Raw genomic sequence first — 18,837 nt, 5'->3', positions numbered from 1 at the left:
CACTAGTCTTAATTGTCAAGATTATTCCAGGGCAAGAGTTCTTTTCAAAGATTTCTCTTCACACTTGTTCCTGTTAAGTGGCCCAGCCAAGATAATTTCCAGTTTTGTTTCAAATTTACTCATGGTTTTACATACCCTCCCCCCATTTTTGGGATGCTGGGACACTCAGCAGCAATCACTCTTAGGTGTTAGACAAACCAGCAATCTTGGTCTGTTGGCACCTGTCGAATCCATCCCTTTCAGAGTCCCAAGGTGCATAATATTTTTATTTATTTTTACCAACTTACAAATCTGCCAATTCCCCAGTGTCAACGTTCTCTTACAATTACTCTTCTAGCAAATCCAGTCTTCAGTGAAGAGTCAGATTTGAGGTCATAAGGCCACTCGGATGCAGTGGTGTTTGAGTTTGCAGGGCAAGACTCCTTTGTTTAGTTGATAGAATTCAACAAGCTGGATTAGATCACTGAATTTGGTGTTCCCATCATCCAGGCTGAAAAATATCTGTCCATCATCTTCACACTGGGGAAACAAAACATCCTTTTCAAGTTAGACTGCACATGAAGAGATGCAAGTGTAGAACAAGATGCAGAACAAGTGTGTGGTGTAAGATAAAGGATGGGCACTGCCCAAACAACCTGGCGCCCAGAGATCTTCATGAAACCATGCACAGCACTAGGAAAGAACGTACGTTAACCCAGCTTGAAATGTTTTGTTTATGAGAGTGAAAGCTCATGGGCAGAGTAATTGAAAGTTGTAGAGACGGCACTGGCCTTCATTACATAAAACAAAAATATCCCAAAAACATTTCTTAGCTGTTTGTAAAATTGGCAGGCGAAGCAAGGGAGGAGGGTTTGGACCAATAAAGAGGCCTACACGATCTTAAACTTCTGATGCTCTTTTTGATCAAGATAAAAATCAAATAGGTTCTCGACATCTCAGTGTAACGTTATTTTAAGCTCCATGTTCTTGGATAACCTCCAGAATAAAACTTTTTAAAGTTTCCCTAAGTTATTCTACATTTGCCTAAGTGACAGGGAGACAACTGCCGCTGTTGTTGCTGTCAGTCACAGAGCACAAGTTCTGTGCATTACTTCTATACCTAAGTGACTTACCCTAGTATTCCAGGCAATGTTAACAAAGAATTCTAATCAGACATTTGACAGTTCTAAAGAATACTTGCTAATATACTTGCTAATGGAAACATCCCTGTTAATTACATCAGTAATTAATAAGAGGTCTCTCCAGATGCTGGCAAAGCTTTATGACTTAAAATTCTTTTTTTTTGTGATCAGTATGAAAAATAATCTACTTACCGGCAAGATTTGAAAATGCTTTATTTTTTGATGATGGCACAGCGTAAGTACAAATGCCTTTGGATTGCTTTGGCTGTCCCGGAGAAGAAATAGTCTAGGAGAGAACATTTTTAAGTACACACTGAATATCACAATCTATTTCTTCATACATAATCAGAACTACCAAGTCATTTTGTGCTATTGCCTAACTCTTCTTTAGTTACACTAACAGGCGATTCCGTAACTGGCAATTTGCTTACAATTTTTATACCATGGCTATGCAACATTAATAGATGAAGAAACAAGAAGTGAAAGATACATGACAGTAGTTCTTCCGCTATGAATGTATGTATGAGGCTTTTTTTAAGGGTCTCTCTAACTGAGCTTTCCATTACTGATAGATACTCTCATGAAGACAATGTTCTCATTTAACTCCAAAGCAAATCTGGATTTCTGTAGATAGAAAAGTAATACACAAGAACATGTTCCCATTCTCCAGTATCTTGCATCAATTTACAGAAATCCAGTGTTAGCAAAATTACGTTTAAGTTAAATGGCTGCAATTGCACAGAAGCAGCTCGACACTTTCTTAAAACAACTTATCAGTTAAGTAACACCCACATTCCGATGACGGGGAAAACACACACTGATTTTTCCTCTAAAAAACAGTCACAGTATTTTTCCTTCAGCACCATTGGAAAACAATATACTTTGGGAGCATATTTAGCAACATTGTGCACTATGTAACTGTCACTCTTCAGTTGACCCACAAAATTGAAGTCCTAACTCAAATGGTTAACACATACTTAGAAGAGAAAAAAATCTAGTCAAAAAATGTTTCCTCCCCTTGACATTTATGAACTAAGGAAGGAGAACCTCTCATGCCACAGGAAACAAGAATATACCTTTGGCATAAGGCAGCGCTAATCACTACTGGATTTGTGAGATGGCCAAGCACAGTACTGGGGCAGGCCTCAAGCCCTCTTAATTGCTAACCACTAAGCCAGGAGCACACTTCCAAGGCTGAGTTGCAAGAAATGCTTGTAGTCTTGTGAACCCAAAAGAACTTACTCCAGCTCCTCAGAACCAATTGAGAAATGTCAATACCACAAAAATGCAACCATCGTAACCAGGGTCAGTCCAATACCCAGAGACAGGCATGTCTTGCCACCACTGGAAACCGTGCGTGGTATTTGAACATTCCTTTTTAGTCCTAGCAAGACCAGATGTGTGGAAAAGGGACCAAAGACTTTACACATTAGGAGCCATTTGAGGGAGAAAGATCTTACCTGCTCTGTGATTACTACAGTTCATGCAGGTAATCTCTATCTTTCCTCTAGCCATTTCAGATAATGCATGGTATCATAAGCTGGTGGCACAAAGCAAAGCTCAGCACAACTGATCCTACAAGTGTTTACTCAACCTCTGGCAAGCAACAGGCTGTCCACACAAAAAATAACTATAAAGACAGATGCATCCTTAACAATAGCTTCAAGAAACAAATGACAGCAGTATCACCTCCATATAGACATTGCTGAACATCTTACATGAGCCATCAGAAGACTGTTAACTTTCTACATTTTTTGTTCAAAAACACACAGAGCAGGAAAACAAAGGCAAGACTTTTCTGTCCTGAAAACCATGACCCTTAGATGTCAGAGCACATAGGCAACATGGTTCTTTTGCCACTGCTGACTGAGCTACAACTAACCAGTTCAGCACTACAACTAACCAGACTGAGCCAAACTAACCAGTCTTCCCCTTCTACAGTGAGTAAGCTGGCTAGGCACAAATGTAACACTGCCTCAAATTAACACATTTATGAAAACCCCAAGAAGAATGGGCCACTAGATTCCTAAGGCAACAAGTCAAAATGAGCCCAAGATTGTAAAGAGGATCTGTAGCATGAGAGAACCAGAAACCCAACAAGTCAGCAGTGCTCCTTTGCTTTCTCAGCCTCTCTCCTCTGTTTGACCTGCCAAGCTAAAACCCAATAGCTTTAGCCCAGCAAAAACCACAAACCAATAAAAAAACACTGCTTGATGAGTATGTACATGCACTAGGAATTTCTATTTCTCTAAAGTATTTCATCCTTCACAAAGATTAGTGATGTTCTTGAATCAGAAAATGCCGAAGAAAGGTTTGAACTTGACTGTCTCCTGAGAAGCCAACATGGAAGTTTCTACCTTAACCCTGACAGCAGTGAGAGTAGTGAGCTGAAGGCAACCATGCTCTTCCCATCCTACAAATAAAGAACTGATGAATGCAGTTTAAGCAACTTCCCTTGAATAACCGTAACTACATATAAATAAGGGAAACGGAGATGCTTAGAAGAATACTTAAATCTCAACTACGGACATCTTAAGAGGGCGCTGGAGCAGGTACATTCATTTCTTTACTCTAGAACAGAAATAAATAGTGAGAAATCATCATTAACTGCTCTGATTCATGCAAAGAGCACAAATGGCTGATTATAAACTTGTGGGCAAATGGCTAGGTACAGATTTGCCTGAAAAGTATGTCCTCAATGCAGATTACAGGAATTAATTATTTTCAAATTCTAACATCCTCTAAAACTTGATTGACTCTGTTGGAAAAAAGAAGCAAGTTTAAGTGTATTCTCAATATTTTATTTTTCAAATTAAGCGTTAGAACCCACTCCTACAAACACATACTCTGTCTTTGAAATCCAGGCAGGTTATAATGGGACTACTCAAGAATCAGGTTACTTCGAAGTGTTCACAAACCTGTGAACCCTTACAGCAGAAGTTGTGTTCTTGTCTATAACGCTTACCATCAGATCATAAATAATATGCAACTGGAATACCTACCCATCTACAAGTCCTTGCTGCTTAATAATCCTGTGAGATTCTTCTCTAGAGATTCTGCCGTGAAACCAGTGCTGTGTCCTATGAATAACTGGAGTCAAAAGGGAAAAGAGGGAAAGACAGGGCAGTTAAAAACAGTAACATGCGCAACAGTTTTTTCCACACACTAATTATTTAAACATTTTAAAAGTGGGTACAGTTTTGTTACAGAATATAAAATTTCTTTCATTAATCAATATAAAAAATGAATAAATATGAAAAAAAATGCACCAGCTGTTGCATCTACTTAATATAGGAAGTAGACAAGCATTACCTCCATGTATTTGCTGATTTGCAGATGTATGATTAGGTTAACAAGAGGTATCTCTTAAAGTACTGCCTTTTCATAGTTTCTTGAAAACGTTGGGACTAAGTTCTTAGAACACAATGTATGAGCTAGCAAGTTACAACCAAGTCCCTTTAATTCCCGAATACTGAAAAGCACTTTGCCTTGTCCTTTCAAGTGTGGGGTTACCCCAAAATATTTTTGTTTATTTTTTTATTGTTTTTCAAATGGTATTTTTAAATTCTGTTCAACAGAATAGAAAAAGAGAACAGCTGTGTTTCCTCTAAGAAGTCCAGGATATTAATACACAATTTCCTATTATTTTAATAAACTTACAATCTCAAAGAGCTGTTCAGGACTCACATTACAGGCATCCATATATTACCTTATTCAGTTATGGCATCATTTTTACTCTTTAAAGATTAACACATCACCCTGACTCTCCTTGTCTAAAATGAATAATTGACTTCTGGATTGTTTTAAATGGAAACATTTATGGACTCTCAATTTTCATAAAACGTTAGTCTCAAAAGATTAAAATTGAAGAAAAGCTTGAGCATGCCTTCAAAAGAAAACAAGTTTCTTCTACTATGTATGGGTAAGCATGTTAATGACACAGAAGTTACTGATAAACATCAACATAGTATTTGACATCAAGGCATTGATACTACATGATTGCACTCTATCTCTGTCCCTACATGAAATGTAACTTTTGTTTACCCACAGAGGCTTCTTATACTATGCTTACAGAACAGCAGAATTTACCTGTACTCAGTGTGGAAGGATGGAGTGGACTTTGGCTACCCAGGATGTTCATTCTTGTGCTACGTTTCTATAGAGAAAATGAATTACCGTTAAATCCACACTAAAGCCTCAACAGAAGAGAATTAGTGCACATGCAATACAGATTTAATTTACAGGAAACTGGGGGCTGGGCAAGTTTAATGCAAGGATGAGAGAAAGAAATGCAACTTTGAAGGGGGCTAATCTACAAGCAGCAGCTCATTTCAGTTGGCTTAAAACACAAGCCAGATGTTAATGATGAAAGCTCAGTATCTTAAAAAAAAAAAAAAAAAGAAAAAGAAAGAAAAAATGACAGAAAGAAAGAAAAGTCTGATATGTTTCTGCTCAGGCAAAACACCAGGCACTCAGTAAATCAAGCAGTATTTCCCTCCCGTACATAAAGCACCAGCTAGTGCTTCAGTAATGACTCCTATTCCCTAAGAGACGAGCATGTGGGAAAACTTGTACTGCAGCTGTCTGTCCACAAGACACTATAAACAAGTTACATCAGTTTTCATTGCAAGAGGTCCTGCCTCTTGTATATTCTGCAATTAAACTTACTGGGAGCAAGCCATTAGTCAGAGCCCCAGCCTCTTCCATGTGGGGAAGCATTTAATTTGACATATTCCTCCTCAGAGACTGGTTTTGCAAACTGGCAGTAAAGTTCTGGTGGGTCTGCTTTCCCCCTCAACTTTCCTCTGGACACTAGGGGGACAGAGAAGCAGTGGTAGAAGGTTGTTGTGAATGTGACAGTTTTGCTAAAGATGGATATTGACTTTCAGATCTGCATGCTTGCAGTGTGATTGCTTCAGGTCGGAGCTAAGCTAGACTGTGACCAGCACTGCACTAACATCATAGCACACTCTGTGTTTTGGCTCTCAACAGACACTTACTAATTACAAAAAAAGAAAAGAAGAGAAGATAGCTACCCTCCAAGCATGTCCTTCTTCCAAGGCAGCACTCTGTGCTTCAGCAGGATTTTCAATAACTCTTCCTATTTGCCCCGAAAAATCCATTGCTACTAGTGAGTTTTCAGATACACTTCTCTGAAAAGGAATTTTCACTTGTTTCAAAAAACAGGGAAAGAAAAAACCAGCTTGAGAGTTTCATTTCAAAATGTTTTGGTTTCAGAAGACTGTCCAAAGTTATCCTTCAACAGCACAGAAAATACATCTCATTTTTTTTCGCCTTCCAAAAGATTCGCAGACACAAAAATAGATGGCTTTTCTTTTTAGGCCATGGGGAGGGAAACGATTCAAAGGCTGAGAATAAAATCTGTATTGCTCAAGTTGCCCACTTGCCCTACTACTATACTCCAGGGCCAGTTGGAATCCAAATATAGGATCTTCACTTTTAGATAGCTAACAGTCAGCCCAACATATTTTCAGAGATCTACGTCTTAAGTTTTCCCAGACCTAAGCTGGCTTCTGCAAAGACAGACAGATGTCTCTGTACTGTACATCTCAAAGTGCCTGACGTATCCAAGATTTTTCAATCATGTGGATCATGTAAGTCTAAGATAATGGAGAGCCAACCATGTCAACTGTACTCAAGTGAAACGTGAACTTTACGTTGATTTGCTACACAATGCTGAATTTACAATCCTTAGCATAAAAATTTCCACTTTTAAAATGCAAAAGCGAATGTACCTTTTCCAACATCATACATTAATAAGGTAAAAGTTCATTACTTACTACTGGAGTGGAAAAGTGTGGAAGCATGGCTTTTCTCTGCTGGGGAATTCTGTAATTCTGATACAGTAGCATTCCATACTGCCAACAGAAATGCAAGGACATTATTATTCAAAGATAGACCCGTGGAAAAAAACTGCAGTGATTTCATAACACCACTTACACTGGAGCAAGGTGCTGCCAGTTTATTATTTTCATGATCAGAAGCTGTCCCAAAGCAATTTGCATTGAGTAATAGTGATTGGCACGTGGCAATAGAGCAGTAAATACGGCCAACAAGTTTTATTTAAAAGACAGCACTTTTACAAGCCTAAGCCTGAAATTACACAGGTAATTTCTGCCACTCTCAGCTATACCATGTTTTCCTTGTAGAATATAAGCTTTCACTTGAGGTCAGAACACACATATTAACTCGCCCTCTTTTTACCCTTTAGTAATGTGTACTTAAAAAAAAATTCTGCATAAGCAGCTCTGTACAAGATAATATAAAGATGAACTAGGTTTTCACAATGATATAAAATACAAACCTTTCTAATTCACTAGCTCTTTTAATAAATTTCAGCAGGAAATAACACTTTTGGTATTTTTCTCATCCTTATAAAGTGATTGAATTCCAGTCATGCTCCTCATTGAATAATAAATTTTAGCAACACTAGAAGCTATGGATGGTAGGAAAACACCTACTCAGTGCCTTCCCTAGAGGCACAGTGCTGAAGTATAGCAACATTGCTTACTGAGTATTCTAAATGAAATGGTATATATAGTTTTGTAAACGGGGTAGTGTATGACTATGGAAAGCTAAATCAGTAGGTGAATAAAAGGAGGGTCATGGCCTCCTTGGTGCACAGCCTTAATTTTCCCTGACTATACACCTTTCATCATCTTTCAGTGTTCCTTAAAAAAAACCCCTTTTCTTTCCCGTAATGTTAGCTGCCTCAGGGTGAATGTTATGTGCCAATATACAGAAATCACCGCCATACAGTACCATTGCTGCCACAGGTTGCACTGCAAAGAAAGATCGCTCTGAACGGTCACAGCATGATGCATGTCTACGTATTTGGTAAGAATAGCTAATACTATACACTGTGACGTTTTTTTCTTGCCATTCAGGAACACTGAACATAGTGCCTTGACCAGTGTAACTGATTTCTTCAGAACAAGTGGTATCTTCAAGACACAATTCACTACAATTATCTGATCCTCTGTTTAAGCCCTTTCCCCACAATGCAAAATTCTGTGTAAATAGGAAAAGGACAGCTGAGAAGATGCACTTGGAATTGCCTGGAGACTAAAACTCTTACCATAATTGTTAGCATGCATTAAACATGAGTCAAGTCAAGTTAAGTAAGTGGAAAGCGGATTATGATAGACAACAGAGGTATCAGCTCCACAGAAATCAAATATGCATCTTGTAATTGGGATTGCTGCTTGCATCCTGGCCCATACTATGGCTAGTGCACCTGCTTTTGTAACAACTTAAAATAGGAATTTCTGTACTGCAACACAGAATCTCTTACAATTAACAAATGAGATAATATTTGGAGAGCATTCGAAGAGATGTGCTGTGGTTTGGAAGATGGCCACTTAATGTAGGTGTTCGATGGGCATAGCATTTTCATACCCCCAAGCCTAGGAGCCTGACTGGCTTTCCCTACACTTAAGGGTTTTTGCATGATGGACAGTCTGCACAGGAGAGGAGGAGGTAGCAAACATTTGTCATGTCTTGAGCATAAACAAACGAGATAAACTTTCTGGAAAGGGAAGGGAGGAATAAACAATGCTTGGCAGCAATGGGAATCTCTGTGGCTTCTCCTAGTCAATGCCACACATGGAAGCGATAAAACCTCATACTGTTTCTGATGCACTCACTCCCTTCCAGCTCCTTGGACGCACGCTGCAGGAGTGCATCTTCTTCAGCAGGTGAGCGTGAAATGCTGGTGGGGAAAAGGGCACTTTGGCAGAGAGGGGTGCGAAGGCTTTGCTGATGCGGGCTGCTACTTAGGCAGGAACGGTGACTCTGTTCATTCAGAACAGAGACCAAGTGCTCGCAGTACCCATGGGTTACATGTCCCACTTCAGGCACAGCTTGGCACGCAGCAGCCACCAGCAGGACGCTGGCGCGCTGACCTCAGCGGATGGACCCAACAGCCGTGCCCTCATTTCCTAATCTGAAATTATCTGTTTGCTACAGAGAGAGCCAAAGTTGACGGAGCTCAAGGTTCTCCATCCAGTTTTGGTGGACATGTATCTAGTATCAGGTCCTGCAGTATCACTCTGTGCATGCCTCTACTTTTTATCACATTTTGTATGTTACACTGACACAGGATATTAGAGACTAGGATAACTGCATGGAATAGACATGGGATTTTCATGTGTAACATATTTATTATATTTTTAATATATATGTATATTCCCTTTAATATGAGGGAGAATGTAGTAAGGTACAGAGAAGCACACAGTAGTTTTCAAGGCAGCATCTTCAGGGAAAGATTTTAAAAACAAACCAAACCAAAATTTCTGCACATTTCACTATAAAGACCAGGAAGTACTCTGCTTCAAAGAGCACAAAAGAGTCAACTTTCTCCTCAGTTCCTTCCATGCTCATTTTGTTTCAAAAAAATCTGTGAACTCTCCCACCGTATTATCAAGAAACCTCATTGTTTGCTCTCAGATATGAATAACTCCTGCCCAGAGATAGGGTTTCTTACTTGTGTTACTTTTTTAATAGAACCTTCAGAAAACTGAACAAATTGCAAAGCCTCTCGATAGCACTCTGTTCTAGTTAAGATAACCACTTGCCGTTATCAAAACATTTTCTTCAGCCTTATGATGCCTTACAAATACCTTGTTAAGCAGTTTTTTGTAATTCATTCACATACCATAAATTTGGCTCCAAAACTAAAATTATACTTGATTCATATGTGGAAGGAACTGAGCTCAGTCCTGTGCTTAAAAGCTTAGAAGGGACAGGTCTACCTGGAATTTTGCTCTTAGCTGTATTGTTTTGGTGGCCAATGATGTTTTAAGAACATGTAGGTATTTTCTCATTAATAAAATAACGAATGCAACTTAACTATAGGTGTAGGTCTATTCACATAGAAGAGATTAGGTACCTTGAGGAGTCGAAAGGCAGTCATCCAGCATGTCCTGCTTTGCTCGTCTTCAGCACACAACAACCTCAGTTCCTTAGTTTCATTTCTCACTCTGTTGGGCTATAAAGTATTAGAGGGAAGTCAGCTACATTTAGCAGAAAACCCAGAACACTGTAAGTTTACTGCAGAGTAAAGGCAGGTACAGTATTTGTCTAAGAACTGGCCAGAAAAAGCTCACACCACCCTGAATTAAAGCTCAGGAGAGGCTGAGCATGTTTTGAAAGAAATCACTTTCTCAGCTGAGACCGGTAAGATAAATATCAGTGCCTGCTTTGAAATACCCTGCAGTTCTGGCAGTTTATAGGAACAAGGTATTCAGGCCATGCTAGAACCAGAATCAAGGCACTGGGTTTTGGTTTTTTTAGAACTTTTATGAGTTCTATGAGTTTCTATCAGTTTTATGAGGCCCCATTTCAAGATGAAGAACCGAAGTTTCCGTAACTGAAGGTTACTGAAAATCTATTTCCATCAGTTCAGGATCTCTCTCGCAGCCCGTCTTTGCTTTCTGGGGCAAACCCATGTTGTCTAGCCCTGGAACAGCTGCTAGGAAGGAGACTACTTCACTGCTGTCAATGAAACCAGCTCCCAGCCTTATTTTCTTCTCAGAAACTTACATGGAGCTTTGAAATACTTTCCAAACCTATCCATCAGCACAACAGTTTTTAAAATCCTCAAAGGCAACTGCTTATTCTTATTTCCATTTTCCAAGTCAATCATCTTCTTTACACAAATGCAAACCTCTGGCAATAATGTACAATAATGGTACAATTACACCTGATCAGAGCTTTATCTTTTGTTGCTGTATAGTTTTGGTGCTCACTCTCCAGAGAAACTTTCCTATTCAGTTAGAGTATATGGAAAAAAAATTTCATCTGTGAAGTGAACCAAGGCCACCTCACAGGCACACCATGCTTCAGCACTAGGCTGATCTTGCACAGAAACTTCCCAAGCCAAAGGAGCACCAGATAAAGTGTTAAAAGTGTCACATAAAATGATGGCAAGATTCACAGGACATGCCTGCCAAATAGAAGATGATAAAGATCAAGTCCTCATGACAGAAATGCTTGCAGAGTTTTCCATACAAATTCCATTTAGCTGGGAGCTGGGGGGACTCTGAGCTACCAACACCACCTTGAACTTTGGAAGAACGTAATGAGAAGAATTACCTTTATACAAAATCCATACTCCGCAGGTGCATTGTACAACTTCTTGCCTGCTATCAACAAGAAGATATTGCTGTCTTCTAGGTCAGCCAACAATTGCAAATGTCTTGGCTCCTGGGGAAATAACATGTTTTATCATAGGTAAGTGTGAGATTTTGGAAGATCTTGCTGCAAGTTTTGCAGTCTCTCAAGACCAACCTCCAACAGAGGGCACTGTACGAACACTGTGCTCCTCTCAGGCAGCTTGAAGTGGACACAGCATGTCACTTTTTAAATATCAGCCTACTAGCAGAAGTTGCTTTACACAAGAAGCTGACAAAATACTTATTCAAACACATCACGTTAAAAATGGCATAGCCTACTGCATTTCTCCTGAGAAATCTGAAAGTTAGATAATCTAAAATATTGTTTAAGGTATTGTTTAAACTAGATTCATGAACCATGTGCTTGGAGAGCATGATTCTTCTTGCTAACCTTGTTAGCACGACTTCAGTAGCCACAATTACGTTGTCTGGTTAGTTTGGTTTTATTATACAACAATGCTGTATAGCTATTTTCATGCATTGAGAGCCCAGGGTTTGATTGTCATTTGATCATGGCTTGCTTATCCTCCTCTATGAAATAAAAAAAGGGAACACTGTGTGCAGATATATAAAAAAACAGCAAAAAATACCCACTGTAAAAGCAGAAAATGCTTTCACATGTTAGTACTGTGCAACTTCTTTTTTTAGTCTTACCTTTGAAGTTCCTTTTGTAGAACAATAAAGTCCTGATCTCCTCAAACACACATACAATTTCTTCCATGATTTCCTACCCAACTCTTTCACATGCAAGAAACCTTGAATTTCAGGGCAGCTACTGGAGTTTAAAAAGTTCTGTTGGAGAGGAAAATGTAAATGAGGATTGTGTCCTATGGATGGCTCACAAAATTGTCACTATATTTGCAGAACAGAGAAGCAAATGGCAAATCACTTTGCCGACCTGGGGCGCAGTTTCACATTATGCTTAAACTGACCTAGATGTTTAAACTGATTTATGACCAAAATAGGTATTCCTGCTCCTCTTGTTACATCTACCTAACACCTCCTGTCAGTGACATTTTCCTGTTTTCTGTGTCAATACTTGTATCTGCAAAAGCCTAACCATTTCTCTGGATCCCCATTCTTCTTGCACTTGTCCTGAAGGGACACAAAGTAAGCTTATTAACTCTTAAGAGAAAATAATACCTTGTCACAACAATTCTGGCAACTAGTCTAACTTGGAAACATTGGCCAAAATCTGCAACTTTATCCCGAAGTTTCAGAATGGGCACAGCCTGTTTCAGGATTTCCCACATTAAAGTCTTACATGGCACATGCACCTGTCCCAAGACGAGAGGTACGACAGACAACTGAATATTTAACTCAAAATGAAACGTAGAGCAGTCAAGTAAATGCCAGCAATTACATTAGACTTCAAGATCCAGAAGTATTTCAGTTCTTGACCTAATTAGGGGGACCACATATGGAATAATTGGATTTGCGATACCTCACAGGAAGGAAGTATTAGGCCTGTGGTTAGAGAATTGATGCATTGCTCCCGTATGACAATGGCCCAGATTTTTAAATGACAGAGGGCTTGCTCAGTAAGTTAAATGCCAAACTAATAAATTCAACAGTAGGAAGAAAAATGCATAAACCTGGTTGGCCTAGATGCCTCTGCAATTCTTGAAAGTTGTGTTTTGATGTTAATTGGTGGACAGTGCCCACAGGAAACAAAACCAAAAATCAGTGCCCTGTGTCAGAGTTCTTAGTTGCATTAAAACCTAACTTTTTTTGCCAGTCCTCTTCCTCATCTCATCTAACAGAATGCAAAAGAACAGTTAATTTTCCTGCTATTTGTACTATGAATCTACTTCTGAACTGTGACCAAAAGGAGAATGTATTTTCTCTGCCCAGCTAGGTAAACCAAAAGTAAACTAAGATGCAAGCTTTTTTGCATATCAGAGCCAGGCTGACACTACGGAAAACAGATCCCGCTGTTCTTAATGCTATTGTTAAGACTAAAAATATTAGTTCTTAATGCAGTATATCATACTGTGAAATGATGTTTAATATTCTTCCCTATTTTGTGTGTAATTAAAAACAACACACTTGCTCGGTGTTTGAGGTGGCCTCAGATGCAACATGCTTAATGACTACTAGACTGCAGGAAGTTTACCTTCAACAAATTACAACTGTCATTGAAATTATGAAAAACAGTTGTGTGTTTTTTAAAAGCAAAGGGATATTTAATATAAATGCCTTAAGGAAGATTGTTTTTTATGGCAAAACCAGCAAACTAAAGAAAATGTACCCATCCTCTTTCCCCCACCCTCTTGCATTGTTAACCCCCATGACTTATGCTTCTCCAGGACCTAATTGAGCCTTCCTAGAAGCAAACTCTTGTATCTCACAAGGTTGTAAGGTTTTTCCTTTCCCTACTGCTTGAGTCACTCTAGGTTCAAAACTTTTCCATCTTCAAGAACATCTTGCTCTTTTAGGGAGTCCTGCTGCTCATTTTAACAAGTAAACTCAATTCTCCACTTACATTGCAGGAAAAAGGGTCCAAGGCGTGAACACCTCTGTTCCTACCAGTCTGTGGCAATGCCTGTTCATACCAGTTTTGGTTCCCAATTGCAACCTCATCGCACAAGACTTTCATTTTTAATTCTGGAAATTAGTTTGTCCTTTGTTTCCCAGCTGAGAGTGGACGCTAATGTTTTAAATTCTTGTCAGTGAAGCTGGAGCCAGTATTTAATGGATTTTGAAGTGGTTACGGGACAAAATGAGTGCCCTGGTTCAAAATTCAGTGGAAACTTTTTGTGTTTAAACAGAGGGTCAATGCATATTTGCAAACATGCAAAATGACAGAAGTCAAGCTAAAATCAAGTATTTGTATGTATACTTTCTTCACGTATTTGTGCCTTTTGCTTTATAATTTGCCCGTTATTCGTGGTACTATCTTCCAGGCATCAGGGTCTCATATTCTTAATATGGTACTCTTTTAATAAACCGTGTTTTAATTTGGCCTCATGAGTTGAGTGTCTCCCATTTGAGAAAACAACTGAAGTGGAAAAGATTCAGACTACAAGGTTTAGATTGGAGTGCTTAAATTGAGAGGTTTAAGTGAGTGAGTTACTGGCCAGAGAGGTAGCCCAGCCTTCAGCACCATCCCTGGAGGCCAGCCAACCATGCCACCACCACAGCTCCTTCATGAGCAAGCAAGAAACTGTACAGCGATTATCAAAACTTCAATATAAACTCAGTGCATGTGCCACTGCCACGCAGATTACACAACTCTACCAAAACATGTGCATAAGGCACACACCCCTGTAATTTAACTTGGGGAGCTTTAAATTGGATTACTTTGCAAATACTACACAAAATCTTCTGTAACTATTTGCACTTTCTTCTTAGAGGTTTTTTTTTTATATATAAAAGAGCAGCTAGTTGGCTGAACCATGGGGAAGTTGGTGCTTATTGATAATTCTCACCAGGCACAAACACAGGACATAAAAAGCAAAAGCAAAACCTCTCACCGTCTCAAGCCCATCTTCTAATGTACACACACATTTTTTCACTTTCTCCTATGCTGTGATGTGGAGTATAGAAGAGTACTTCTGTTTTGCTTTTTATAAGGTATATTTGTTTTTACAGAAATACATCTGCTGAGACTGTTTTAGGAACAACAGTAGGTGGTCAAACCAGGTACCCACAGAGTAAGCTGAATTTTAATGGAATAAATATGTATGAACACAGCTATGAATACTTTGTGTTCATAACTTACACCTCAGTGCCACTGGGTAAGATCTTTGTCAAGATATTTTCAACATTAGTATCATATGCTAACTCACTACACTGGTCTTTCTTTGACCAGTGATTTCGAGACTTTTCAGTTCTCCCTTCCTTCCTCTCAACCTCTCCCCTCCAGCTCCAAAACTTTCTTTGTCCATATGGATAACTTACAGTACCTGCAAAAGTTGTGACTGTGGGATACTGCCATTTGTTTGCTGGCACCAGGCAACCATTTGCTCTGGAAAGAAATTCTAGACACAAAAAGAGAAGACAATTGGAAGTCACATTATATTTGACCACTTTTACACAGAACACATGGAATATTCTTCCAGTCATTAATTTTTTGAAACTATCACTCTTAAATCAATTTGGAGATCCCCTGACACAGAAAGTAATACTAGGGCTTTCAAGTGCCCATGCAAAAAGAATGTAGATTTTTAAAATATCTGATATGCAGCATTTCATAAGTGCATTTTCCCATCGCTTCCTCTTCTACTCAGGGCTTTCAGGGATCTCTAACAGCCTCTACTTTCTATGGAAGGACAGGATGAATGGTCCTGCAGGTTGGGTACTCAGTGACTCCATGCTTATTGCATATTCTGCCACCAAATTTCTGGGCTTCCCTCTCCATCCAGAAAGGCTGTTCAGCGAACAAGCTCTCTGTAACTCCAGTTGCCACGTGGAAGATGCAGAGCAGGAGGAATAACAAGTTTTCTCTACCCTTACAGAGGTAAGCTGAATGCAAACACTAAAAGAAGTCTCAGGTGGGGATGCTGCAGGATCTCCAGTACATACAGCTTTACCTTTCACAGCACTCTGTTTCTATCCAAAACACAGTTCTTCAGTGCTGTATCTGCCTGACCCTAAAACGTGTTCACTCAGAAGGCTCCAAAGGATGTGCCATTCGCAGACCTTAATTATGAGAATGAGCTCATGGTGTGGCTGTTGATGCTTTCTCTTGGTTGTTCCAAGATTATGCTCAGAGAGAGCATAGGTTATGCTCAGGGCTTGAAACCCTTCAATCTGTCAAGAGAAAAGCCCTTTGCAAAATCTACCCCATATGTTTATATTTCAGGGTAACGTAACAGCCCAGTGTTTTTTCTTGTAAGGACAGGTCAGCATACTTTCCATGAAATGAAATAACAACTGAACGAGGACACATGTGCAATAATTAGGCTCCGTGTTCCGTGCCCTGCTTCACGTGCTAGATCTGAATAATCTCAAAGCAGACATCTACCTCCTTTCCCCCATCCCACAAACACAGAAGCAAATAGATGACTAGATGACCTTTAAAGGTCCCTTCCAACCCAAACTATTCTATGATTTTAGTCTATGAAATACTGTTTAACACATGAACAGGTGCTTCTACAAAGCTTTTCGATTTCAGGCATCTGGTACAGTATCTCATTCATACTGAATCTCTGCATGACAAAGGTCAGACAGTTTTCTGACTGCTAAATCGATGACTTGACTTCAGACTTATTCCTCCAGTTCCCCTTTTCATTTGCCATGTTTTAAAGTACCTATATAATTTGGTACACTGAATTTACTATACACAGCAATTACATTAAGTCATTCTTAAAGTTTTTAAACATTATTTGAAGCATGAAGACATGCAGAAATGCCTGAAATAAAACAATGACTGATTATAATAAGATGAATCACAACAAAACCGTTTCTGATTTAGAACATTCCTCACTCTTCAGGCAATATATGTTTCAGTCTTCAGGGCATAAAGAGAAGGGCTGAAGAGGAATCACTCTTCTGCCAGGTTAAGTTGCACAATGAATTATGAAAGCTAACATTTACCAGCCTCTCTTGAGTAGAAACAGCACCATATGGCAACAACTAATTCAATGGATAGGGAGCCTTCGCATTCTTACACCAAAAGAATGATTTATTCTCTGATTGCAGGAGCCTGGGACTGAATGCCAAGCATTCTGGGTTTTACTCCCATGCTCTGTTATTAATTAAAGTATACCACATAAAACCAATGTGCTAGCTCCTATGATACTAAAATTTATGTAAAACACTCAGATGTTCATAGGTTATCAGATGGGAAGATCAACAGAAGTGAAAAATTACAAACAGTTCGTGTACAGAAATGTTTCACACAGTAAGTCAAGGCACAGCCTCTGAAATAAGCACTAGCAGATGACAAATGTACGTGCAAGCAGCAACTATGCATTAAGGAATGAATTTATAATCTGCAGTAACTTCAGCAATGAGTTTTCATGTGAACTCCTGTATCTTTTTTTCTTCTGGCGACACAAATGCCCGATTGACCCAAAATCCATTCTCACATAAACCACCTCCATATTATCTTTCTTCAGGTATCTATATGGGTCATACCAGCTGACACTGGTTCATGTCAACAGCCCGTTACAACTTAATTGTTTAGATAAAATGTGAAAAATCATCCCCAACTAAGCAGTTACACTGCCAACAGTTTAAAATTACAACATTCAAAGGATCTTACAAATCCAGGAGTAAGTATAGCTATGACATTCAATACTTTTCAAGCATGGATATACATGAGGACATAGAGAGGGCGAGTTACTACAATCAGTAAAGAAGGCTGAGCACACTTGTAAAGCACAGCCATAGGTGAGACACTGTTCAACATATATAATGATAAGCTGGAAACTCCTTGCATGTAGTCAGTGCTTTAGGGGTAACCCAGAGGGTTTTTTTAATTATAACTGGCAGAAATTAAAAAGTTTGGATACTGCACGCTATGTGATCAAATCGTTTCAAATCAAGTAACTTTGAAGATAATGAGTCAATTGCACTTCTGATTGTTTTTCTTAAACCAACAAAGATTCCCCTGTGTTGGTCACTCCAACATAACAATAGCCATTTTGAAACAAGTATATTTGGTAACTTGAAAATACTTGAGGTTTTTAGGCTGGGAGGGGAGTACAAGGCATTTAAACATTGGTTAAAATTTCTTTGGAAAGAATTCTGTTTGTTGGTTGCTTTTTTTTTTTTTTAATAGATGTTTAAGACCTAACAGCGCCTAGCAATGTTATTGCAATGCATCCCTCTCTCTGTGGTGTAAACAACTAAGTAATGAGACTCACCATGGGATTTTTGAAAAATTCATATTTTGCATAATTCTTCCTGAACAAAAATTTACTTTCGCTTCCCATTGTGGACTCGACTTGAACTATGAGCTCATGATCTTCCAAGCACCTCTCTGTGGAAAAAGAACATGATGTTAACACACAGCCAACCAGTGACACCAACTTCCAAAGAACAGAAGTGAACCAACGCGATGTAATTCTATGACATTTTAAGAAGTTAACAAAACATATTACAGCTTTCAAACCGTACTGCCATGAGGCATTTAAAGGAACTAGGGCATAGGTATTACAAAGTTTAACGTTACATGGCAGTGTTCTTCAAAGATTTCCTACATCAGGGCTTCATAAGCACAGCCTTTTGAGAAAGGAAAGAACTTAAGATTTTTTGTGTGCAGTAGCTTAAATAATACACACAAACCTCTTCTTTTGGTGCTGGTTGTATGCTGTGGAACTGGCAAGGTGGACAGATTTAAGGGGAAAAAAGCTGTGGAAAGGCCACCGTTAGGTCTTGAACTATCACAGAAATACAGTGTCCTATTTGATCACACTCTATAAACCCAGTTCATTTCAAGGTGAACTTCAGGCCTTTATTGTAGATGCTAGACAATGGGGTTTATTATGAAAGAGGTCACAGGATCTACTTTACAGGAATACTGACAGAGACAAATGTTTTGTACACATGACAGGGCAATTTTCTGCTCT

The 18,837-nt window shown here is 39.0% G+C and overlaps 1 protein-coding gene across 2 annotated transcripts in view; it reads right to left on the bottom strand.

Annotated features, from left to right (window-relative positions):
• Positions 1-372: 372 nt before the first annotated feature.
• GRB10 (growth factor receptor bound protein 10) overlaps positions 373-18,837 on the bottom strand; it is a gene marked incomplete at its 3' end in the record, with an annotated part of 110,190 nt that continues 91,725 nt past the window's right edge. The window contains exons 6-16 of one of the 2 annotated variants that reach the window (XM_082015274.1): positions 18,133-18,248; positions 15,226-15,300; positions 11,972-12,109; positions 11,238-11,348; positions 10,033-10,131; positions 6,923-7,000; positions 6,158-6,274; positions 5,211-5,277; positions 4,124-4,211; positions 1,314-1,407; positions 373-519 (exon numbers count right to left, since the gene is read on the bottom strand). In XM_082015274.1, the coding sequence (XP_081871400.1) occupies positions 373-519; positions 1,314-1,407; positions 4,124-4,211; positions 5,211-5,277; positions 6,158-6,274; positions 6,923-7,000; positions 10,033-10,131; positions 11,238-11,348; positions 11,972-12,109; positions 15,226-15,300; positions 18,133-18,248 (1,130 nt within the window). The remainder of the gene's footprint in view (positions 520-1,313; positions 1,408-4,123; positions 4,212-5,210; positions 5,278-6,157; positions 6,275-6,922; positions 7,001-10,032; positions 10,132-11,237; positions 11,349-11,971; positions 12,110-15,225; positions 15,301-18,132; positions 18,249-18,837) is intronic. The other variant, XM_082015275.1, reaches the window with a different exon arrangement.

The sequence above is a fragment of the Phaethon aethereus genome, assembly GCF_964289735.1.
Source record: "Phaethon aethereus genome assembly, chromosome: 2".
Lineage (NCBI taxonomy): Eukaryota > Metazoa > Chordata > Aves > Phaethontiformes > Phaethontidae > Phaethon > Phaethon aethereus.
The sequence above is the reverse complement of the archived record's forward strand: the minus strand, read 5'-3'. Positions and strand labels throughout refer to the sequence as shown.